This window comes from Melospiza georgiana, chromosome 2 (genome assembly GCF_028018845.1).
Source record: "Melospiza georgiana isolate bMelGeo1 chromosome 2, bMelGeo1.pri, whole genome shotgun sequence".
Lineage (NCBI taxonomy): Eukaryota > Metazoa > Chordata > Aves > Passeriformes > Passerellidae > Melospiza > Melospiza georgiana.
In genome coordinates, this window is record NC_080431.1 from 196,411 (window position 1) to 215,750 (window position 19,340).

General features: G+C 46.2%; 1 protein-coding gene across 1 annotated transcript in view; it reads left to right on the top strand.

Annotated features, from left to right (window-relative positions):
- The first annotated feature begins 4,254 nt into the window (after nt 1-4,254).
- Nucleotides 4,255-19,340, top strand: part of URB1 (URB1 ribosome biogenesis homolog) — a 37,720-nt gene continuing 22,634 nt past the window's right edge. Inside the window, exons 1-15 of the mRNA XM_058045646.1 lie at nt 4,255-4,393; nt 5,085-5,224; nt 6,379-6,530; nt 8,021-8,153; nt 10,068-10,164; nt 11,278-11,363; nt 12,477-12,602; nt 13,271-13,401; nt 13,713-13,908; nt 14,371-14,508; nt 14,899-15,072; nt 15,640-15,787; nt 17,182-17,304; nt 17,569-17,681; nt 18,544-18,663. Coding sequence (XP_057901629.1) covers nt 4,255-4,393; nt 5,085-5,224; nt 6,379-6,530; nt 8,021-8,153; nt 10,068-10,164; nt 11,278-11,363; nt 12,477-12,602; nt 13,271-13,401; nt 13,713-13,908; nt 14,371-14,508; nt 14,899-15,072; nt 15,640-15,787; nt 17,182-17,304; nt 17,569-17,681; nt 18,544-18,663 — 2,016 coding nt within the window. The remainder of the gene's footprint in view (nt 4,394-5,084; nt 5,225-6,378; nt 6,531-8,020; nt 8,154-10,067; nt 10,165-11,277; nt 11,364-12,476; nt 12,603-13,270; nt 13,402-13,712; nt 13,909-14,370; nt 14,509-14,898; nt 15,073-15,639; nt 15,788-17,181; nt 17,305-17,568; nt 17,682-18,543; nt 18,664-19,340) is intronic.

Below are 19,340 nucleotides of genomic sequence, written 5' to 3' on the forward strand. Positions count from 1 at the left end.
TCAGTGACCATGCCAAACTAACTCAGAGTGGATGATGCTTGGGGATTATTCCATGTGCAGAAGCTGGGAAGGATTTCAGTACACAGAAGATACCCTGAATGCTGCAGTAGATGCTCAGAGGTGGTTCCAGCTCCTCCAGCTCTTCACAGCCTGCTCACTGACCTCCCCACTCTCCTGTCCTCTTCCCTTCTTTTCTGATCTTTCCACCCATTTTCAGCACCTGGGCACTCAGCCCAGCTCCAGACTCACACCATGCTCTGACTCAAACCCTCATAATGCCCTGTCCATATCGACAGGCTCTGATATTCCTTGTGGGAGGAACACAAATTTCCATTAGTCAGGCCTCAAACGCACTCCTTGCAGCGCAGCTGAAATAACTCTGGGATTGGAGGAGGAGGGAGAAGAGGAGGAGAGGTGGTTTTGTTTTGCAGCATCTAGAGTAAAAAAAGCTGTGGTTTTACTTGAGCCTTGCCAGCCTCTCATCTCCTGGGTCCACACACTGACCTTGCACATCCCCTGGACTCCTCCAAGCCAAACTTGTGGAACTCAAGCACTGCAATGACTGTGTCTGACTGTGTATGACCTGTCATACACATGTGTATGGCCTAGCACTGGGCTGTCCAGGATCATGGGAGTGTGGGGCACAGGGCATTCGGACACGTGATGGCAAAGAAGGGATAGTGCTGGGAATATTCCCTCTGGGAGGCTGTGCTGAGGAGGGGATCCTGATATCCCATCTCTTGCAGCATCCACCCTCGCTCCTTCTGTGATCCCTCAGGGTGTCAGAGGCTAGGAAGAAGGAACATTTGACAAGAAGCTCTGTATCACACTTGAAATATTGGGAAAAACCAAAGGAAACTTTTCTGTGGAGTAATTGTGTGAACTAAGAGCAAACATTGAGAACTACAGCTTTAGAGGTGGGATTTTGGATTAAATCCATTCCCTCTGAATGCTTTCTATAGTTAATTTATACATAAAATGAAAGAATTACTTAAGAAATGAATGCATTTCTTAGCAGTGTAGGGTAGGGGATCACAACTGATAGATGACCTTGAAGTGAAGCCACCACAGGGGGTACTTTAACTGGGCTCCAGCAGCCCAGCACCAGTGGGTTAAGGAACAGGTTTGGGCTGGGATTAGCACGGGCTGTGCTGGGATAGCTGGCTCAAGGTTTAACTGGGCTCCAGTACCCCAGCATCAGTGGGTTAAGGGACAGGTTTGGGCTGGGATTAGCACAGGCTGTGCTGGGATAGCTGGCTCAAGGTTTAACTGGGCTCCAGCAGCCCAGCACCAGTGGGTTAAGGGACAGGTTTGGGCTGGGACTAGCACGGGCTGTGCTGGGATAGCTGGCTCAAGGTTTAACTGGGCTCCAGTACCCCAGCACCAGTGGGGTTAAGGGACAGGTTTGGGCTGGGATTAGCACGGGCTATACAGCTGGGCTCATGCACTGCTGTGTCAGCTGTCCCACTCAGAGACAGCCCCACATCTGCAGGGAGAGGTTGTGGGCCTGGAGATCAGGCTGAGTTTGGGAAGGGTCATGAGGACATGGTTGGGGAGTGATGTAAATGCATCTCAGGAGACTCAATCCTGAGGGTGGCCAGTGTTAGCTACAGAACAGCAAGCATGCATGGCTAAAGGCTGGATAGAGAGAGAGGGGCTGGCTGAGAAGGACAGCAGTGCTTAAGGCTGGAATCAGAAGGGAAACCTTGGAGAAGCTTTGTGCTTTCTGCCACATCAGATTTTTGTCTTCAGGACTGCATGGGTCAGGATCCCACAGTGCAGGAAAAGGTTCAGGTGTGGGAGGCAAAGGCAATCCAGCAGGACTGCAGGGCTGGGGCTTGGCTGGTTACACACTGCCAGGGCAGCAAAGGCTTCTGAGGTCCTCACTGAGGCAGGAAAGGGTGCCTTGGCTCACTTAGCCTGCTATCCAGAGCTGTTCCTTGAACAAGGCAGAGCTGAGGTTCATGCAAGGGACCAGGAATTGTTTTTCAGGCTTGAAAATGCCAGAGGGGCAGTGTGTAACTTGGATATGATGATCTGTTCATCTGGCAAGAACCACAGAGGAGTATTTTGATTTACTGGGAGCTGGGCAGCTCAGAGGTTGCTGCTTGACTCATTCTCTGCTCCCATCTGCTGCACACACAAGCACAGCAGAGCAGATGCATTCTGTCTGGGCCTGAGGCCTCTGACTGGCCTCCATAATTGCTGCTTTCCAAAAAGCAGACTTAGGGAGGAAAGCTGTCAGATATAACAGAGAAAGGAAAGGACACGGGCTTCAAAGTGCACTCCAGCAGAACATGGAAGTGGCCTGGCTGGAAGTGAGAGCAGCAGTGTCCTTCCCCAGCCTCCTGGAAGCCTCTGACAGCCTCACAGGCAGCGAGGGGACAGAATAATTGAACTTGAAACAAAATTAAATAAAAATAACTTTCAGTACCATTCTGCAGTACTTTTTAAAATATTAGAACTATGAAATATGGTGTGATGGTAACTATCAGGCTTGTAAGTCTGGAAAATAGGACTTCTACCTGGAAGATCTCAGAATCTCAGTATCAGTATTGAGCCTTTTAAAAGCTGTGTTAAATCAAATCTTTTTTTCCTGGTTCTATTAGCTCTGGCCTTCCTTTTCATCCCCTCAATAACAATGCAACTCCCTCTTGAGAATGTTACTTACCTTCTACATTATGTGCCTATCAATTTCTGGAACTGCAAATGTATTTGGATACCTCCATAAATTTAGATTTCAAGAAAACTGTAAGACTGAAACAAAGGATTCCTATCATCCAGAAGAACCACCAAAAATATTTTATGGAAGAGCTGAGAAGCTGCAAAGTCTACCTTTGCACAGAATTTGCTACACTGAGGTGAATTCTAAATGGCACTGCCTTCTAAAGAGGCAGAAAAATAGCTGGAATGTAGTGAGTTAAATTTAAGTATTCCTAGAAATAGGAATTATTAGCAGAGCTTGGAGCATGATGTCACTAGCAGCAGTAATATGTTTTTAGCTTTGTTCTCATAAATTACTTTAAAAAAGCCCTTGTACCTAGTGTCTAGTAATTAATATTTTCCCATTTTCCTTCCCTCCTCCCCCAGTCTTATGTAGTCTTTTTATTTTACCCTTTTCTGTCTTCTAACTTCAGCTTCTTTTATTTTGTTCTATCCTCTGCTCTCAAAACATCGCAGCATCTTCTGTCAGTGTGAAAGCATTTGTTCATCCTAGGTCTCAGAACGACTGTGAATGTTGCCCTCTTCTGGATCACTCTTTTTACAGTATTTTGCTAAATAAAAACCAAAAAGAAAAACAGTTTGAAAAGGCCCAGGAAGATACTAATGTTACCTTTATTACTTGCACATATGAAAAAGAAAATCTGGTTTGGATTTCGATAGATCTCTATTTTAATTTTTTCTTACTGAACTAATCTACTCTATCTTCCACTACTGTTTCCACTGTTGTCATTCCACATGAAACCGTTTATTGGAACAATGCTTTTTCCATTCCTCCTTATCACTGTGCTTGTCCTGGAATAACTCTTGCTGAAAGCAAGGGAAGGGTTTAGATTTTAATTCATCTAAGCCTGCACTCTGGCAGTGGGAAGCCGTCGCCCCTTTTCTCTCACTCCTTCCCTTATAAATAGTCCCTCTCTGTCTCTCCCGCGGGCCCCTTCAGGTACTGTAAAGCCACGGTTAGGTCACCCCGCAGCCTTTCCCTCCCCTGGAGAGAGAGGAGTATCTGAGGAAGTTCTCTCCCTGCCCCGATTCCCTGCACTCCGTGCTTTCCCCTTCCACTCCGAACTTTAAGCCGTGTTGGTTCAGGATCGCAGGGGGCTGCGGTCTGGGCAAACTGGGATGACAAAAAAGCCGCTTAGCCTTGCAGACAGCGATGGATGAGAGACTGCTGCAGACGGGACATGGGGCAGGAATTGTTCCCTGTAAGGGTGGGCAGGCCGTGGCACAGGCACAGAGCAGCCGTGGCTGCCCCTGGTCCCTGAAGTGCCCAAGGCCAGGCTGGACAGGGCATGAAGCAACCTGGCCTAATGAAAGGCGTCCCTGCCCATGGCAGGGGGTTGGAAGGTTACGGTCCCTTGAAACCATTCCATGATAGCTACTTTTAACTCTTTTTGCCCACCTCGGCACTGGTAGCTGGGGAAGCCTTCCCGCTAGGGCGGTCCGCCTCCTCCACGGCCCCGGGCTGCTCCCGCCCCTTCCTGCGGGAGCGGGGGTGGTTCCGGGGCGGGCCCGGGCCGGTTCGGATCGAGCATGGCCGGGAAGCGGAACGGCGAGGCCGGGGAGCGGAGCGGGGAGCCCGCGGCCAAGCGCGCTTGTGGCCCGCGGGACGAGGAGTTCAATGGCGCCCGCTTCAAGGCGCTGCTGCGGGATCCGGCGGCCGCCGCCAAGGGTGAGGGGCTCTGCAAGGCGGAGAGGCGCGCCCTGAGGGGGCTGCCCCGGGCTGAGGGGGCTGCCCCGGGCTGAGGGGACTTCCCTGGACTGAGGGGGCTGCCCCGGGCTGAGGGGGCCGGTCCGGGCTGAGGGGGCTGCCCCGGGCTGAGGGGGCTCACCCGGGCTGAGGGGGCTCACCCGGGCTAAGGCGGCCGGTCCGGGCTGAGGGGACTCACCCTGGCTGAGGCGGCCGGTCGGGGCTGAGGGGGCTCACCCGGGCTGAGGGGGCCGGTCCGGGCTGAGGGGGCTGCCCCGGGCTGAGGGGGCTTCCCTGGGCTGAGGGGGCTGCCCCGGGCTGAGGCGGCCGGTCGGGGCTGAGGGAGCTCACCCGGGCTGAGGGGGCCGGTACGGGCTGAGGGGGCTCACCCGGGCTGAGGGGGCTCACCCGGGCTGAGGGGGCCGGTACGGGCTGAGGGGGCTCACCCGGGCTGAGGGGGCTGCCCCGCGCTGAGGGGGCCGGTACGGGCTGAGGGGGCTCACCCGGGCTGGGCGGGCGGCCCGGGGGACGTCGCGGGGATGTCACGGATGCCGCTGCTGCTGCTGCTGCTGGGGACGGATGCCGCACACGGGCACGGCCCGGCCCCTCTGTGTGGCCCAGAGCGGGTCCCACACGTGGCGCTGGTGGCCCAGGTGACGCGGTGGCTTTCCAGGGCTGGAGACCTTCGTGTCCATCGCCAAGACGCTGCCGTCGCCCCAAGTGTACGATGTCGTGGAGGGATACGTGAAAATTTCCATGGAGTGTGCTGAGATATTCAGGCTTCTCGATGGAGAAAGGAAACCTGAAAGTGAAGTAAGCTGGATATGGGAGCTGTCATTCAGGGGCTGGCGGCTACAGTCCCAACAATCCCACCCTAGAGAAGAACCAACAAAAGGTTGCCAGGGAATGGTCACAGCTGCCAAGACTGCCAGACCTCCTGGAGTGTTTGGACAAGGCTCTCAGGCACAGGGTGGGATAGTTCAGGTGTTTGTGCAGGGCTGGGAGTTGGACTGGATGATCCGTGTAGGTCCCTTCCAGCTCAGGATGTTCTGTGGTTTTATGGTAAATTTTTGGTTTGGGTTTGTTTTTTTTCTGGAAGTAGCAGTGGCAGAAGCACCTACCAAGTGGGAGATGCACCTTTCTGTTCATAGATGTTCCTGGACATCTATTTAATGACACACACAGCCAATAGTCCTGTCCAAATCAAACTGTTAAGGTTATTTAAATGTTATCAAACAGCCTTTTAGGAAATAAGGGGATCAACAGAAGCATTTAAGAAAGCAAAACCAAAGTAGCCTAGTGAAAGTAAGTGTTTTTAGATATGTGCCTGATACATCAGCATTTCTAGGAAGCCACTAGTAAAGGTGACTTCATTTTTCTTATTTCAACTGGACACAATTTTATCCTCCTTAGAATATGATGAATGGACAAAGAGTTCAATAACTTTTCACTGTGCATGCTGGTGCAGCATTGCTTACAATGTAGTATTGTATTGTGTGGCTTTTTAACCATCACTTGCTATTCTTTGCCTTTCAGTATCATTTTTGTCTCTGTAATGTTCAGTGACAGCCTTCCCTCAATATCCCGTTGCTAGGAGAGGCTGATGTTTGTAATGGGCACAGTCCCAGTGCTGTATGGATTCTGAATTCTTCTGGCAGGAATTAATTGCAAGATTGGAACATGATATTTTTTCTCCTGGACATTTCATTTTTCGTCATCCACTTAGGAGTAGTTGTCTCTTGAAGTGTTGATTCCTTGGAACTTCATGCTCTCAGAAGTGATCTTTACAAAGAGGAAGCGTTAATTTGGGAGAGAATTTAGAAGTTAATGTCACTTTCATATGTGGAAGCTTTCCTCTTGGAGTGGGGTTGCTCTTTTTATTAATGCTGGTTATTGCTGTTTGCTCAGCTAATATTTTCAAGCCTTACCTGTCATTGTCTGATGTTAACATATTTTTTATCCTGCAGATGCTGTTAATCTTTCAAGCTCTAGAGGCCATTTTACTGAGGACAGCCAGTGACCTCTCACATTTTTCTGTTGTGGGAATGAACATTGTCAAAAAGTTGATTCATTCCTATATGAAACTGGTCTATGCTGCTTTGTATTCTGAGAATCACAGGTAAGTCTGCTTGGTGCTCTGGTGGAGAATCTCAGTCAAGTGATCTGGAGGGACTGTACTAGCTGTTGCAAAATTAATCTTGACTTATTGCTAATAATGCCCCTTCATTTATTAATCCTTTTCCATTTGCCATGAAATAATTGCCTGTGGAACTCTGATACATCAAACAATCCAGTGCAGTAGGATACTTTCCTGAAGCTCTAGTTTTCATCAGCTGGGCTGTCAGGGTGAGAGCTAGCATGGGTGTTACCTTGAGTCCTGTTATTTTAATGCTGCTTGACTTGAGGGGTGAAATGTATGGTGTGGAACAGGGCTGGGCAGTCTTCTGTGATGACAAAAAGAGCTGCTCTTGAGTGCTTTATTTCCCTGTATTTTTTAGTCAGCTTTCCATGTTTATCATGGATTTTTCTCTTTCAGACTGGCTTTTCTTATGCAATTTTTTCAGTCTCTTAACTGAGGTAATTTTGGGTTGTTCAGTAATTGTGTTAGCTATCCATGTTCTCATGCTCGTGTGGATAGGGGAAAGAAATTGCAAATGTCAGGCATTTCAGTACAAACCTGGCAGGAGGAGGAAAGCAGAGGAAAAACCAGACTGAAATTGGCTTGTCCAAGGCAAGGACTCGTCTTTCAGTCTTGGAGCAGAATTGGAAAAGCTTTCTGTGCTTTCCCAGTTCATAGATTGCTCTGTGCCTCCTGCACTGTGCAGTTGATCTTATTGCAGCAGGCATTTAAATGGGACAAAGAATCTCAAATAGGTGCACTGGAAACAAATGTTGAGGCTGTGCAAGATCTGCACTTGTGATTAAGTGTTTAAAGGTTGCAGGTTCTGGAGAAATCCTTCTGGAACCTGCACAGAGGAGGCTGCAGATCTCTGAAGGGAGATGCTCTGCATTTCCTGAGCCACCTCTTTGATGTGCAGAGGTGTTTTCTTTACTGTGTGTCTGGATGGGATCTCTGCTTGAGTCACGTGGCTTTTTGCAGTTTGCCCATGACAAAAACATGATGGACAGATTACAGATCTGTTCATGGTGGTGGCTGTTCAGATGATGCAGGTCTGCAGTCTTGTGCATCGTGGCACTGACGTGTTCCTGTTGAAATAAATGGCAAACCTCTATGAATTCAGGGGTTCATAGAACCATGGAAAAATTAAGGGTTGTCTAGTCCAACTCCACTGCCATGAACAGGTTATCTTCAAGTTGTTAATTTTGTCACTATCTCCCTTTTAAACTACTCTATAAAGGGAATATCCAGCCTCACATTACAGCCTAATTTTGGGGAATAACATAAAAAGGCATTTCCTTCTCCTTTCTCCCCTCGCCCCTCTTTCCCAGCTGCTGTTATTACTGCCTAAAATAATTAGTTTGATAGTTTAACTTCCCTTCTGTTTTCTCTTTTACTTTTAATCTCCTGGTTTGGCAGTTTGTATACCATCACCCTGGGAATGGCCTGCAGGTTTTCCTCTGTTTGGTTTTGTTTTGTTTTGTTTTCAGGGTGAGCCGGGGGTGCCTTACCCTGCTGTCGGCCATGGTGGCTCAGGGCCCGGACTCAGCCAGGGATGTCTACAGTCACTTTGACTTCAACAACAAGTACCTGCCTGGATTGCTGAAAAGAAGGTGTAAGCAGGTAAATTGAGGTGCTGCATGCCACGGCATGCTGTGCCAGGGCTCCACCAGCTTTTTTAGCTACCTGTTCAGAACAAAGCTGTTGCCAGTGTTTGCTGAATTTTCATCTGCAAGAGCTTAACTCTCCCTTCCTGTCCTGTGTCAGGCTGAAGTCCTTGATTGTGCCCAACTGGACACATGAACATGCCTCATGTGTTTCCAACCAGCTGTGGAGAAATAGAAATGTACAGTTTCTGTGAACTGCCCTTCTAATGCCTGAAGCAGAGTGAAAGTGATAGTAAACTCCTGAAGACTAGTCTTTTCTTTTGTGGTTTGGTCCCACTGAAATAAATGGGGATTGGAGAGAGGATATTGAGAGTAATTATACAGAGTAATTGCATTTGAAAACATAAACAAGAGTTCTAAATAGTCTTTATCTGGAAATCCTTAAGAGGAATAGGTGAGTGAAGAGAAGAAGTCACTCCTCTTTTTCGAGAAGAAACTATCTCTTGTTCCCTCCCTGTTTGCTAAAAATAGTCAAGATTGACCCAATCCAGTGCTTTAGAACAAGAATATTTGTGTCATTCCAAATGCAAGTGTATAATAAATCCAGAATTGTTTGCAGTGTTGGCATACTGTTTCTGGATTTTAAAGATTACTTGCAGGGTGAGTGTGTACGCTTGTGTTGGGTTTGTGCCATCTGAGATGAAAATTCACACTTTTTCTTTATAAAGCAATCAATTGGAAGGCAAAAAAACAACACATCCCTTTATCCCTTTTTCCCTGGAACCACCTTTTATAGCTCCAAATTGTCAGGTTCCATGGATTTTGGCCTCAGTGCAGGAGCTGTCTGCAGGAGTAGCTCCACCCTTGATTTTAAATGCTTGGGTTTAGTCTTTTGGCCACAAACTGCTTAAATAAGGTACAAAGAGTCTAGCATCCAAAAAGTCTTAGTCCTGTACAGCTTTCAGTGAAATTATGTCACAGCTGGCTATCAGAAGTGAGATTTTAATACAGAAATACCAGGCCCAGAGTTTACAGCAAAATCTTGTTAATTTCTCTTTATTTCTTCTTTCAACCCTTTGGTGAGTCCCTGCTGCCTTTTCTTTTGCTTACTTAGAGTCTTCTTTCAGGCTCCTTTACATGCAGCTTAATTTTGCACAGCAGGTTTAAAAACAATGGTAAATCATGACAGGACTCTGTCAGGGGATGCAGTGGTAGGATGAGGGGTGGCTCTTTGGAAGAGGTGTATTTATTTACAGTGGATTTGGGAGGGGATCCTGGGCCATGAGGGTGATGGGACGTTGTCCTGCATAGGCTGCCCAGAGAAAGGAACTGCCCTGACTCTGGAAGTGTCCAAGGCCAGGCTGGACAGGGCTGGGAGCAGTGGGAGGTGTCTCTGCCCATGGCAGGGCATGGAATGAGGGTATCCTAAAGGTCCCTTCCAACTGAAACCATTTTGTGATTCAATGTTCATATCCTGTGGTGCTGTTACAGGTCAAGCTTTCACTGCTCCCACTGTTCCTGAGCTGGCAGTTTTATATTCACCCTTTTCATGGGCATTTCTGTGCACTGACCAAGCAGGGCACAACTGAGGAGGTGCAGTGATGCAGGGTTTGGCATGGAATGGCTGTTAGTGGTTCCTCTTTATTTAAATTTCTGGCCTGGTCTCATACATTGAGAATTGACAAGCACATAAAACAGTACATTTTCCTTTTTATGTAAAAGTGATCTGTAATGCGGGAAGTTTTTTAGCTGTATTGCATGTAAATGTATATTTGTGGCTGCATGCAACATTTTTATAGAAATTGTTTTGTTCACCTGTTTATGGTGCTTCTAGGGATAATCAGCAGTTGCAGTATCAATTCTGCAATTGGGTACAATCTTTGTGCTAACAACATTGTTTAATTTTACATTTCCATTTGTGTGTTTCCAGGGCAGACCAGATGTCCGCATGGCCTACATTCAGTTTGCTCTCTCCTTTCTCATTGCTGGTGACAATGCAATCTTGGCACAGGTGCTGGAACTAAAAGGTACTTCATAATTTTTTGGTTTTAAGGCACAGTCATTTATAGGTAATAATAAGTATGACCTAATTAAAAATGTGAACCAGGTAGAGAGCACTAATAAGAAGCTAAATATATATTTTTAACCTTATTATCTGAAAAGCTTTAAACTTCTTTGGTAGTGCAGTAAATAAGCCTCTCCTGCTTGAGAACAATATGCTATCTGCTAAAACTTTGCAAAAATAAAGTCTTAGGTGACACAGATAAAAAAACCTGTGAATCTAATAGAAAACTTTGAGGCCATGGAGTCAATAAACAAAAAAAATTCACGGCCTCCATCCTTGCTTGTAAGACAGTAACAGTGGATATGTTACATTCCTTTTCCTTTGAAAAAGGTGTTCTTTTCCTTTGTAAAGGGTGTTCTTCCGTTGCCTTTCTGCCCTGTGAATTGGGACCCTTGGAAAAGTTATGAGACAATCAGAAGGGATCTAGAATTATTGTTTTAAAAAAATGCTCAATGCTAGCTGGCAGCAAGTAATGGCAGGGGGCTGAGAACTGGCTGTGATTATTGACTGCTCTTGTCCTGCCACCCCAGGGCTGCTGATTTCCTTGAGGTGCTGGCAGCTGTCAGTTCTGTCAGGCTGGGGATGGCACACCTCAGCCCAGTCAGGGCAGATGGCTTTCATTGCCCTGTAGGAGCCCCAAGTTCTCTGTAAACTGAGGTTGTCTCACTTTGGGATGCACTGTGAGGCAAAAGGTGATGGATGTAGCTGGAGATGGAACCTCCCAACATTTGAGAATCACTCAGTGAAACAATTACAAGTGCTTCAAGGGGAGGAATATGAAATTACTTAATTTTTAGTGTGGCATTTCAGGGCCCAAAATGTATTTAAAGTTGACAGATGCTGTAGCAGTGTTAATCAGTCAAGATGAGAGTAGGCTGGGCAGCATCACTTGGTCATAACCATGGTCATAGACACATCATCCTTCTCAACTCTGATTGCTGCCTTTGGTTCATCCTGGAATGTAACAGCAGGATAATTGATGTGACATGGAAGAGGAATGGGGATGAATTCCCTGGAGGATTTTAGTATGAAAAGAGCTTTCACATTTTGACTTAACATTTGAAATGTCTGTTAGATTTCATTCCAGCTATTCTTCGCTCTGAAATAAAGGAAGACAGAGTTTCTACTGTCAATCTCCTGCTTTCCACACTGACAGCTAAGGTATGATACACCCTGGAACTGTGTTGTCTCATGTGTTCTATTTTCCTCGCTGCTGAAAGCAGTTCTGCAGGGATTTCTCCCACAGTGTTCAGTTCTTAGGGCTGCTGGCAGAGTGCTGCTGCAGTGTGGGACTGGTGATGTGTGTTGGAGGTTGGTAGCTTGGCTGTGTTACTGTGTCAGGGATGGAAGCAGGAATTGCTGAAAGGTGTGAGAGTTGGCTTAGTGGTGGCTTTTCCTGTGCTCTGTCACCTTCTGAGCATGGCCCTGCCTCTTTCGTGGGCGCTCTTATTGCTTGTAGAGCAGCAGCACCTGAGATATATTTTATTTATTTGAAAATGTTTTCAGCTCTAGAATCTGACTTTTAAATCTCTGTTCGGAGCTGCTATGGCAATGTTGCATAAGCTGTTGCACGAACAGTTGAGACAATGAAGAAAAACATAGTTTCAAATTTAGAGTGTAGCCATAAGAGCCTGCCTCAGACTTGGGCTTTTCTCAACAGACCAATTAAAGCCAAAAATGTTCTTTCATTTTGCTGTTGCAATGACACGAAAAAGAAGGATAATAAAAAGCTATCATTTAAATGTAAAATAAAGCTCCTTGGCACTTTGTTTTTCAAATGAAGCTTTTCCTGCGTGGGAATCCTACATCATGAGCTGTTGTGTTATTGGTGGATCCCAGCACACTGTATGACTCTTTCAGCTTAGCAAGAAAAATGAGAATTAAAACAATGCCAGCAGTAAAGCACAGCAGAAGAACTTCGGAGAAACTTCCTTCCCTTTCATTGAAACTTCATTTGTAGTAGGCTTTGCTATGTCTGCACCCAGGTTCCCCTGGTTCTGCTCTGTGGCTGTGATGCTCTAAACATGATCTGTGCTCTTTAACATGAACATCTGTCTGTCCAGCACATGCAGGGTGTGCAGAGGGTGGTGTAGGGTCAGGGTGCAGCAGGAGCAGTGAGAGAAGTGTGACAGGACAGGCAGAGCCTTTCTGCTGCTGGGTGAGGAGAGCCAACTCTCCCTTATGTGTGTACTAGAAGAATGAGGTGTGATGCTGTTTTGCCATGATTTTGTGACAACCTGCAATAAATAGAGTTTGCATTTTTCTCATTTTCAGGTGGTTCATAACAAAAACATCAGCAAGACACAGAAGGTTCGTTTTTTCACTGCAGAAGTGTTGCTGCACATCTCCTCACTGTACCGCTGGAATGGCATTACTGATGTCAGCCCAGAGGATTTAAAGGTCTGGCCATACATCTCTTTGTTACTCTTAGTCCTTGTGCTGCCTTTATTTCCCTTGCTCTTGCAGCCCCCAGCTTTTGAAACAGCTCCCAGTTGCTCTGAGCCTGATGAGCTCAAAGAGAGGAATCCACTGAGCATGTTTAAAAAGAACCCCCAGATTTCTGCTGCTTCTCACTGGGTTTTGGCTACAGATTTTTCACCTTTGTGTGTGCCCTCTCTGCCACATGCTTATGACCCTGCCACTCCCATGCTGATGTACTGTGAACACCCTTTGGGGGAGATCTGTGTCTAGGAGGGATCTGCTGGGAGCTGTGCAAACCCTGACCCCATTCATAAACATACATTTCAGTTCTGAATCACTGTAAGTTCTTGCAGTTCCTGGCAGTCCCTGTAAGTCATATGATGCATGATTTCCCAGCCAGAGTTGTCAAGAGTCTTCTCATCCCTAGGCATCTTGAGTTGTTCTGGATTTAGAAAGTTAATGGAATTGTAGAATCACAGAATGGTTTGGGTTGAAGGGGGCCTTCAAGTCCTGAAGTTTCTCTTTTTGATCTGAACACAAGCCAAACTTTGTTTTAGTATTTCTCTCAGAGGAGCCATATAGAGTGAGGCTGATATCTGTGATGCCAAATCTCACATGCCTTTTTTACTCCTTTTTGGTTCTTACAGGTGGCTCAAGGTTCTGAGGAGATGGGCAAAGCAATGGTGAGAGAACTTGTGCATAGTTTCTTGATGGACCTGTGCTGCTCTCTGAAACATGGCATAACCTTCTATGACCCAAGTCTGGCAACTTCTGGCAAGTGAGTCACTGGGCAGCTGGGATTTGTACATGGATTCTTTGCTAGAAGCAAAAGAGACCTCAGCATTTATCATGTCTGCCCTGAAATGTGTGGTGTTAATTCACATTTGTCATGCAGAAAATGTGCAGGTGAATTAATTTCTTACTTCTTTGAGTGTAAACTCAGAAATTATGCCAGGAGGATGAGAGATCTTGCCTTCAAATAATAGTTTTGCCTTCAATTAATAGTTAGAGAAGCTGCAGAGTTCACATCCCATATGAAGTATCAAAATAAGGATTTCTTATTCAAAGTAATTTTTTTGTCTTCACCAGGGGAGGAAATGTGGTACTTCTGCACTTCCTGCTTGGTTTAAAAACTGCAACAGAGGATGAAATGGTTGCTGATCTCGTGGTGAATATTCTCAAAGTGTGCCCAGATTTACTGAACAGATACTTCAAGGAGAGCCAGTATTCCTTTGTTCCTAGAGTGAAGTCTGCTTGGATGGACAACATGAAGTTGCTCAAGAAGGTGAGACTGTGGGTGATGGTAAAAAGCCATGCTCAGAGCAGGGAGCTTTGTAAACATGTAAACTAAACTGGTAAAAAAGGAATTGGTGTAAGAAACAGTGGGAAACATCACATCAGGGACATATTTTTTGAGATGCAGCAACATCAAAGCTCAACTAGAAAAACCTTTTGAACCTTTTGTCCTTTGTGAGTGTTCTGCTGCCTCTCTTTTAGCCTAAAATGGGCAAATAGGATCTGGAATCTCTTGAAAAGGGATGGCCTTTAGCAGGGATGCTGGTTCCATAAAGAGGGTCCATTTAGTTTAGTCTGGAGCATGCTCTGTAGCATTTTTGCATAAAAATTGACATTTAATGTTGCTGTTACTTCTGACAAGTCAAAATCCTTCTGTAAAATGCTCCCCAGAAGAAGCTGTCATCTCCAGAACTGTATCAGTGGGCTTAAATTTATGTTTCTTTTCTTTCAGATCTATGAGGCTCAACCAGAGATCTCCAATGCTTTTAAGAGTTCAGAATTTATTCCTCTTCCCAGATTGCTGTCGATGGTGATGGTGACAACAGTCCCTGCAGTGTGCAACAGAACAATGTTCACCCAAGGGTTAAATGTAAGAGCAGTCTGTAGCATTTCAGTGACTTTTCTGTCCTAGTTTGTACTGTTTCATCTTAGTGTGGGATCATTCAAGGAATTTCTGAAGTTGATTTATTACCTGTGGTTTATGTTGTCTGCCTCAGCATTGATCTGGCTTGGTGAAGCACTGGAAAATGAATTAGAATCACTGATATTGATTGCAGGTGCCTTTCACAAGCACCAGTTCTGCCACTGTCCACTAGTGTTTTAGGCTGGGAATCTGAAAACCCATGGATTCCTTACTGCTAGCTAAGATCCAGAAAATAAGTGATTCATTGACCAATTTTAACCCACATTCAGAGTATGGATTCTGTGCCTAGCATAACAGGAATCACCGAAATGGCATTAATGCACTTCCCTCTTTTAGCTGCCCAGCACAGAGGTGAAGCAGAGCATCCTGTCTCTGGTGTCCATGGTGCTGAGAAGAGCCCTGAGGAACATTCAGCACTGCTTGTCTGAGGAAACCTGGCAGAGGTCACAGATCTACACTCTGCCTGCACTGCAGGAGTTTGTGCAGCTCTACAGAGAAGCTGTCAGCAAGGTAGGAGCAAAGAGACACTTGCAGCAGACAGCTGCTCTCCCTGTGCTCTGTCCTGCAGTGGTGCAGCTGAGGGAGGGTACCCTGGGGAGGCTGTGGGTTACATGGTGTGAGGGAGGAGCCTGCACTCCTGCCATGTCTGTCTGATGGGAATGCAGATACAATCTTGTGGGGAGACAGAGCTGCAGCATTCATGGCTGTGGGACTACACATGATTTCCAGGAGCAGGAAGCATTTATCTTCCTGGTTAAGTCAATATGCAGCCAGCAGAGGTTACTCACAAGTTACTGGACAAGAGGGTACTTGAGTTGAAAATACGCCATGAGGAAGAAGAACCAAACAAATTTTTCACAGGAAGCCTTTTCAATAAAATGTTCTTTCCAGTACTTAGGTTAGGCAGAAGTGGAAGTGCAGTGTTTGATTTGAGGTCATTCTCTGATAGCACACAAGGTCAGTTCCAACCTTTGTGAAGAGCTGCAAATCTTCCTGTTGGATGTTTGGGGATGTATTTATCACAGGAGCTTTGTCTTACAAAGGAGAGCTGTTGCAATTTCCCCTTTTTGCTTTTAGGTTTTGCCAGACATGACCAGCATAGTGGCTGTCTGGCAGTCCCTCCTGAAGCAAGAGAGAGAACACAGCAATGGCCCAGCAGAGAAGAAGCAAGGTGATGTCTCCACTGTGAAGGCAATGACCAAGACAGAAGCTGCTGAGCAGCATGGTAGGCAAAGCAGGTGGAGTTACAACTTCTTATCTCTGTGGGAATGAGTGATGTGAAACCCTCATCCCACCCTTAAATTCAGCAGAATCCAGATCTCACTTGTATTTACTGCTCACCTTTTCTCTGTTCAGTTCTTCAGGCTGTTAGGATTGCCTGAGAGCACAGCTCAGCATAGAGGCTGCCCCTGCTGCTAGAAGGTGAAGCAGTTTGACTTGGCTGTCCCAGGATCACAGAGTGGTTGGGGTTGGAAGGGATCTCTGTAAATTATCTTGGCTGATTCCTCTGCTTAACCTGGGTACCCAGGTCCCCATCACACAGCTCCTGAACATCTCAAGGATGGGGACTCCAGAACCCCTTTCTGCAACCCGATGGGTGCTCAAGTCAGGAAGTGTTTCCTGATGCTCAGGGTGTTCCTGTGGTTCCATTTGTGCCCTGTGCCTCTGCTCCTGCCCCTGGGTGCTCCTGGCAGGAGCTTGGCACCATCATCTTTGCACTCTCAGGTGCTCATACACATTGATGAGATGCCCCTGAGCCTTCTCTTCAGGCTGAACAGTCCCAGCTGCCCCAGCCATTCCTCACAGGAGAGGTGTTCCAGTCTCTTCACCATTTTTGTGAGCCTCTGCTGGACTCTCCCCAGTGTGTCCATTTTCTGGGGACTCCAGACCTGAACACAAAGCTCCTGGTTTGGGCTCCCCAGTGCTGAGAGGAGGGGAAGGAGCAGCTCCCTGATGCCAGGACACCAGGACACCAGATCCTTCCCTGGCCAGCTGCTGTGTGCTTGGGTGGCCCCAGAATGTACTGGTGTACCTGTTCCTCCTCAGGTGCAGGGCTCTGCTGTTCCTCTTGTTGAACTCAGCCCTCCTGCCCTTGGCCTTTCCATGCTAGGAGCTGTTTCACAGCCACAAAATGAAACTGGCAAGGAGATGATATGCCTGAAAAATAATTTTTGGAGAGATTTTTGTTTGTCCCAGTTATTTCACCAGGAGGTCTTGTTTTTTTAGCAGTTGGTTACTCTGGCTACACAAATATTTGTATGGATGTAACACAGGAGTGGACAGGACAGGTGGGATTCTTACAGTGAACATTCAGATGCTCAAGGTGTGTTTTATATGTGTGAGAACTTCCAAGTCAAATGAGAAATGGCAGCTCTCAATCTAAGCACTGAATGAGCAGATTTAGTTTTGGAAGTATTCATACAGGAATGCTGGGGAAATGGAACTGGAGATTCCACGGGTGTTTTTCTCATTCTTCTTGTTGGGAAGATAGCAGGTAATTTCCTAGGCAAACCTGCTGGAAATACAGTTATTAATTCTGCTGCTGGCTAATGGAGGTGTGGCACTGTGCACTCTTGCTGTGAAAGAAGAATGAACTAATGATGGAAGCATTTTGTTTAGGTTCAGATGATGCTGAGACGCTGCTTCTGAAAGCTGCCCTGCTTCAGGTCATATGTCTGTACCAGAAGGTTGTGCCCCACATGGTAGCACAGAGCAACTTTGATTTCAGCAAGCTGATAAAAGGTATGTGATGGGTATTTGTGTTTTTGTTTTCTCTGGCTGTTTACACAGCAGAAGGGAACGTTTGCTTTTCTGCCTCTGAGGCTGGATTGTCACCTTGGGCTGGCCAGCCCTAGCTGCAGTTTGTCTGGGGATCCCATGACGTGAAGATCTTTGAACTGCTAGCTTGTCTCACACTTGTCTCATGTTTTAAACCCTGACACATGAGTGTTCTGAGGTTTCAGGAAGAAGGACCAAACCAAGCTGGTTTCTTGTTTCACCCCTCAGGTATAGTCACTGAAAAGGGTCTGAGGGAGGAGGTCCCTCCTCTCCTGCAGAACCACATCCTGAAGGTGGCTTTGGAGCTTCCTGCCAATAAATTTGCCTGGTTCAAAGTACAGGTGAGAGGCCGATGCAAATTTATGTTTCCTTGGTCTGTTGTCCTCAAATCTTCCCATCTGGCATTGCCTAGTTTTGCATTAGTCCAGTCATTTTAGGAGGTGACCCTTGTGTAATGCCAGCAGGAATGACATTCTCAGCAGTGGTGGAAGATCCCTGCTGATCTGAAAGGTCTTTTACAGGGACAGCATTTTTGTTGTCGCCTCCCTGGTGAGCGCAGGCGAAGGTTCCAGGAGCTCTGTGTGTCTCTGGAGAGGAGCACAAGTGACAATGGGCTGGATTGCCCTTGTCTGGAAAGCCTCAGGCTGCAGACCAGGGAAACGAGCACTGATGGCAGCCATCCCACCCCTTCCCAAGGAAATTCCAACATTTTTAATGCTCCCCATAATTAGAGGAAATCATCAGGGCCCCAGCTGTCTTTTTCACTGCAGGCTTCTAAAATAAGAGCTCTGTCAAGAGTTTGCTTGTCATGTCAGGAGAAAGGAGTGGGCCTGACTTTGGGGAGAAGCAGAGACACTGTTGGAGTGTTGTAACAGGGATTGACATGGAGTGACTGGGGAGTAAAATATGATTGGGGAATAAATATGGTTGATGGGGAGGTGGCATTGCCTTGGGTCCTTGCAGTAGTTGGGGTTTCTGTTATTACTGTCTGCTTCCACTTTCCAGGAAAGCATTTTACAAGTGAGTGCAAGGATCCTGGCTCATTAAATGCAAAGTAGTGTAAGTGATCCCAATTATTTCTGGCCTTGGCACTTTTGGGCAGGTCTATAAAATAACACACTTACCTTACACATCAGTGTCAGTGCAACATACCCCTGTACAGTGCTGCTGTAGCAGAGGAATTTTAATATATTTTTCTTGCAGGACATCTCTGAGACAGAGAAGATATCTGGTGAAAAATCAGTCTTCTATTTACTGATGAAAATGTTTGTTTCGAGTACCCATTCTCATCTGAAAATTTCCACCAAACAGTTAATCATCAAGGTAAGCATTTGAATTGAAATATCAGGATATTCACCATATCCCATTGGTCTGAAATTTCAGGATTCTAGTTTTTTCTTAAAGCAGACGCCTTTACTGCATGGTTGTCTGGTCAGCAGTCTCCTTTCCTGTTTCTTGTGACTGTTGTTGGAATTTGCTGTCAGATAACTGGCTATTAACAAAATATTTTCTGGAAATAAATGCTCTGAACTGCCTTCCCTGCAGCAGTTGATGAAAGAGTAAGGAAAATGTCTTTAATGTTTGCCCACCCTCCCCAGGCTGAATTAATTCTGGCACTGTAATAAATTAATGTGGTTTGTGCTTGCAAAGGTCTTGACATTGATCTAGAGGAGATTACTTTTGAGTTTTATTTTTTATCATTATTTATTTATTCTGTACTTTATCATTGTTTATCTAGTCTGTACTCTAGCACTCCAGCCTTGCATAAGCCTTGGATGGTTTGCTCTGGCCCTGCAGAATAATCCTCTCTGCTACTGTCTGATACAAGCTTTGGTGCCAGGAGTACTTTGTCCTAAAAATTAATTTAAATCTCCTTCTGTACATTTAAATTAGCTATTTGACTTTTCAGGAAAACTGGTCAACTACAAGTCCACAAGACAGCAGAGGCTGTTGTTTTTAGCACCTTATTAGAAGAGGACATCTTTAGTTATCTGAGATGG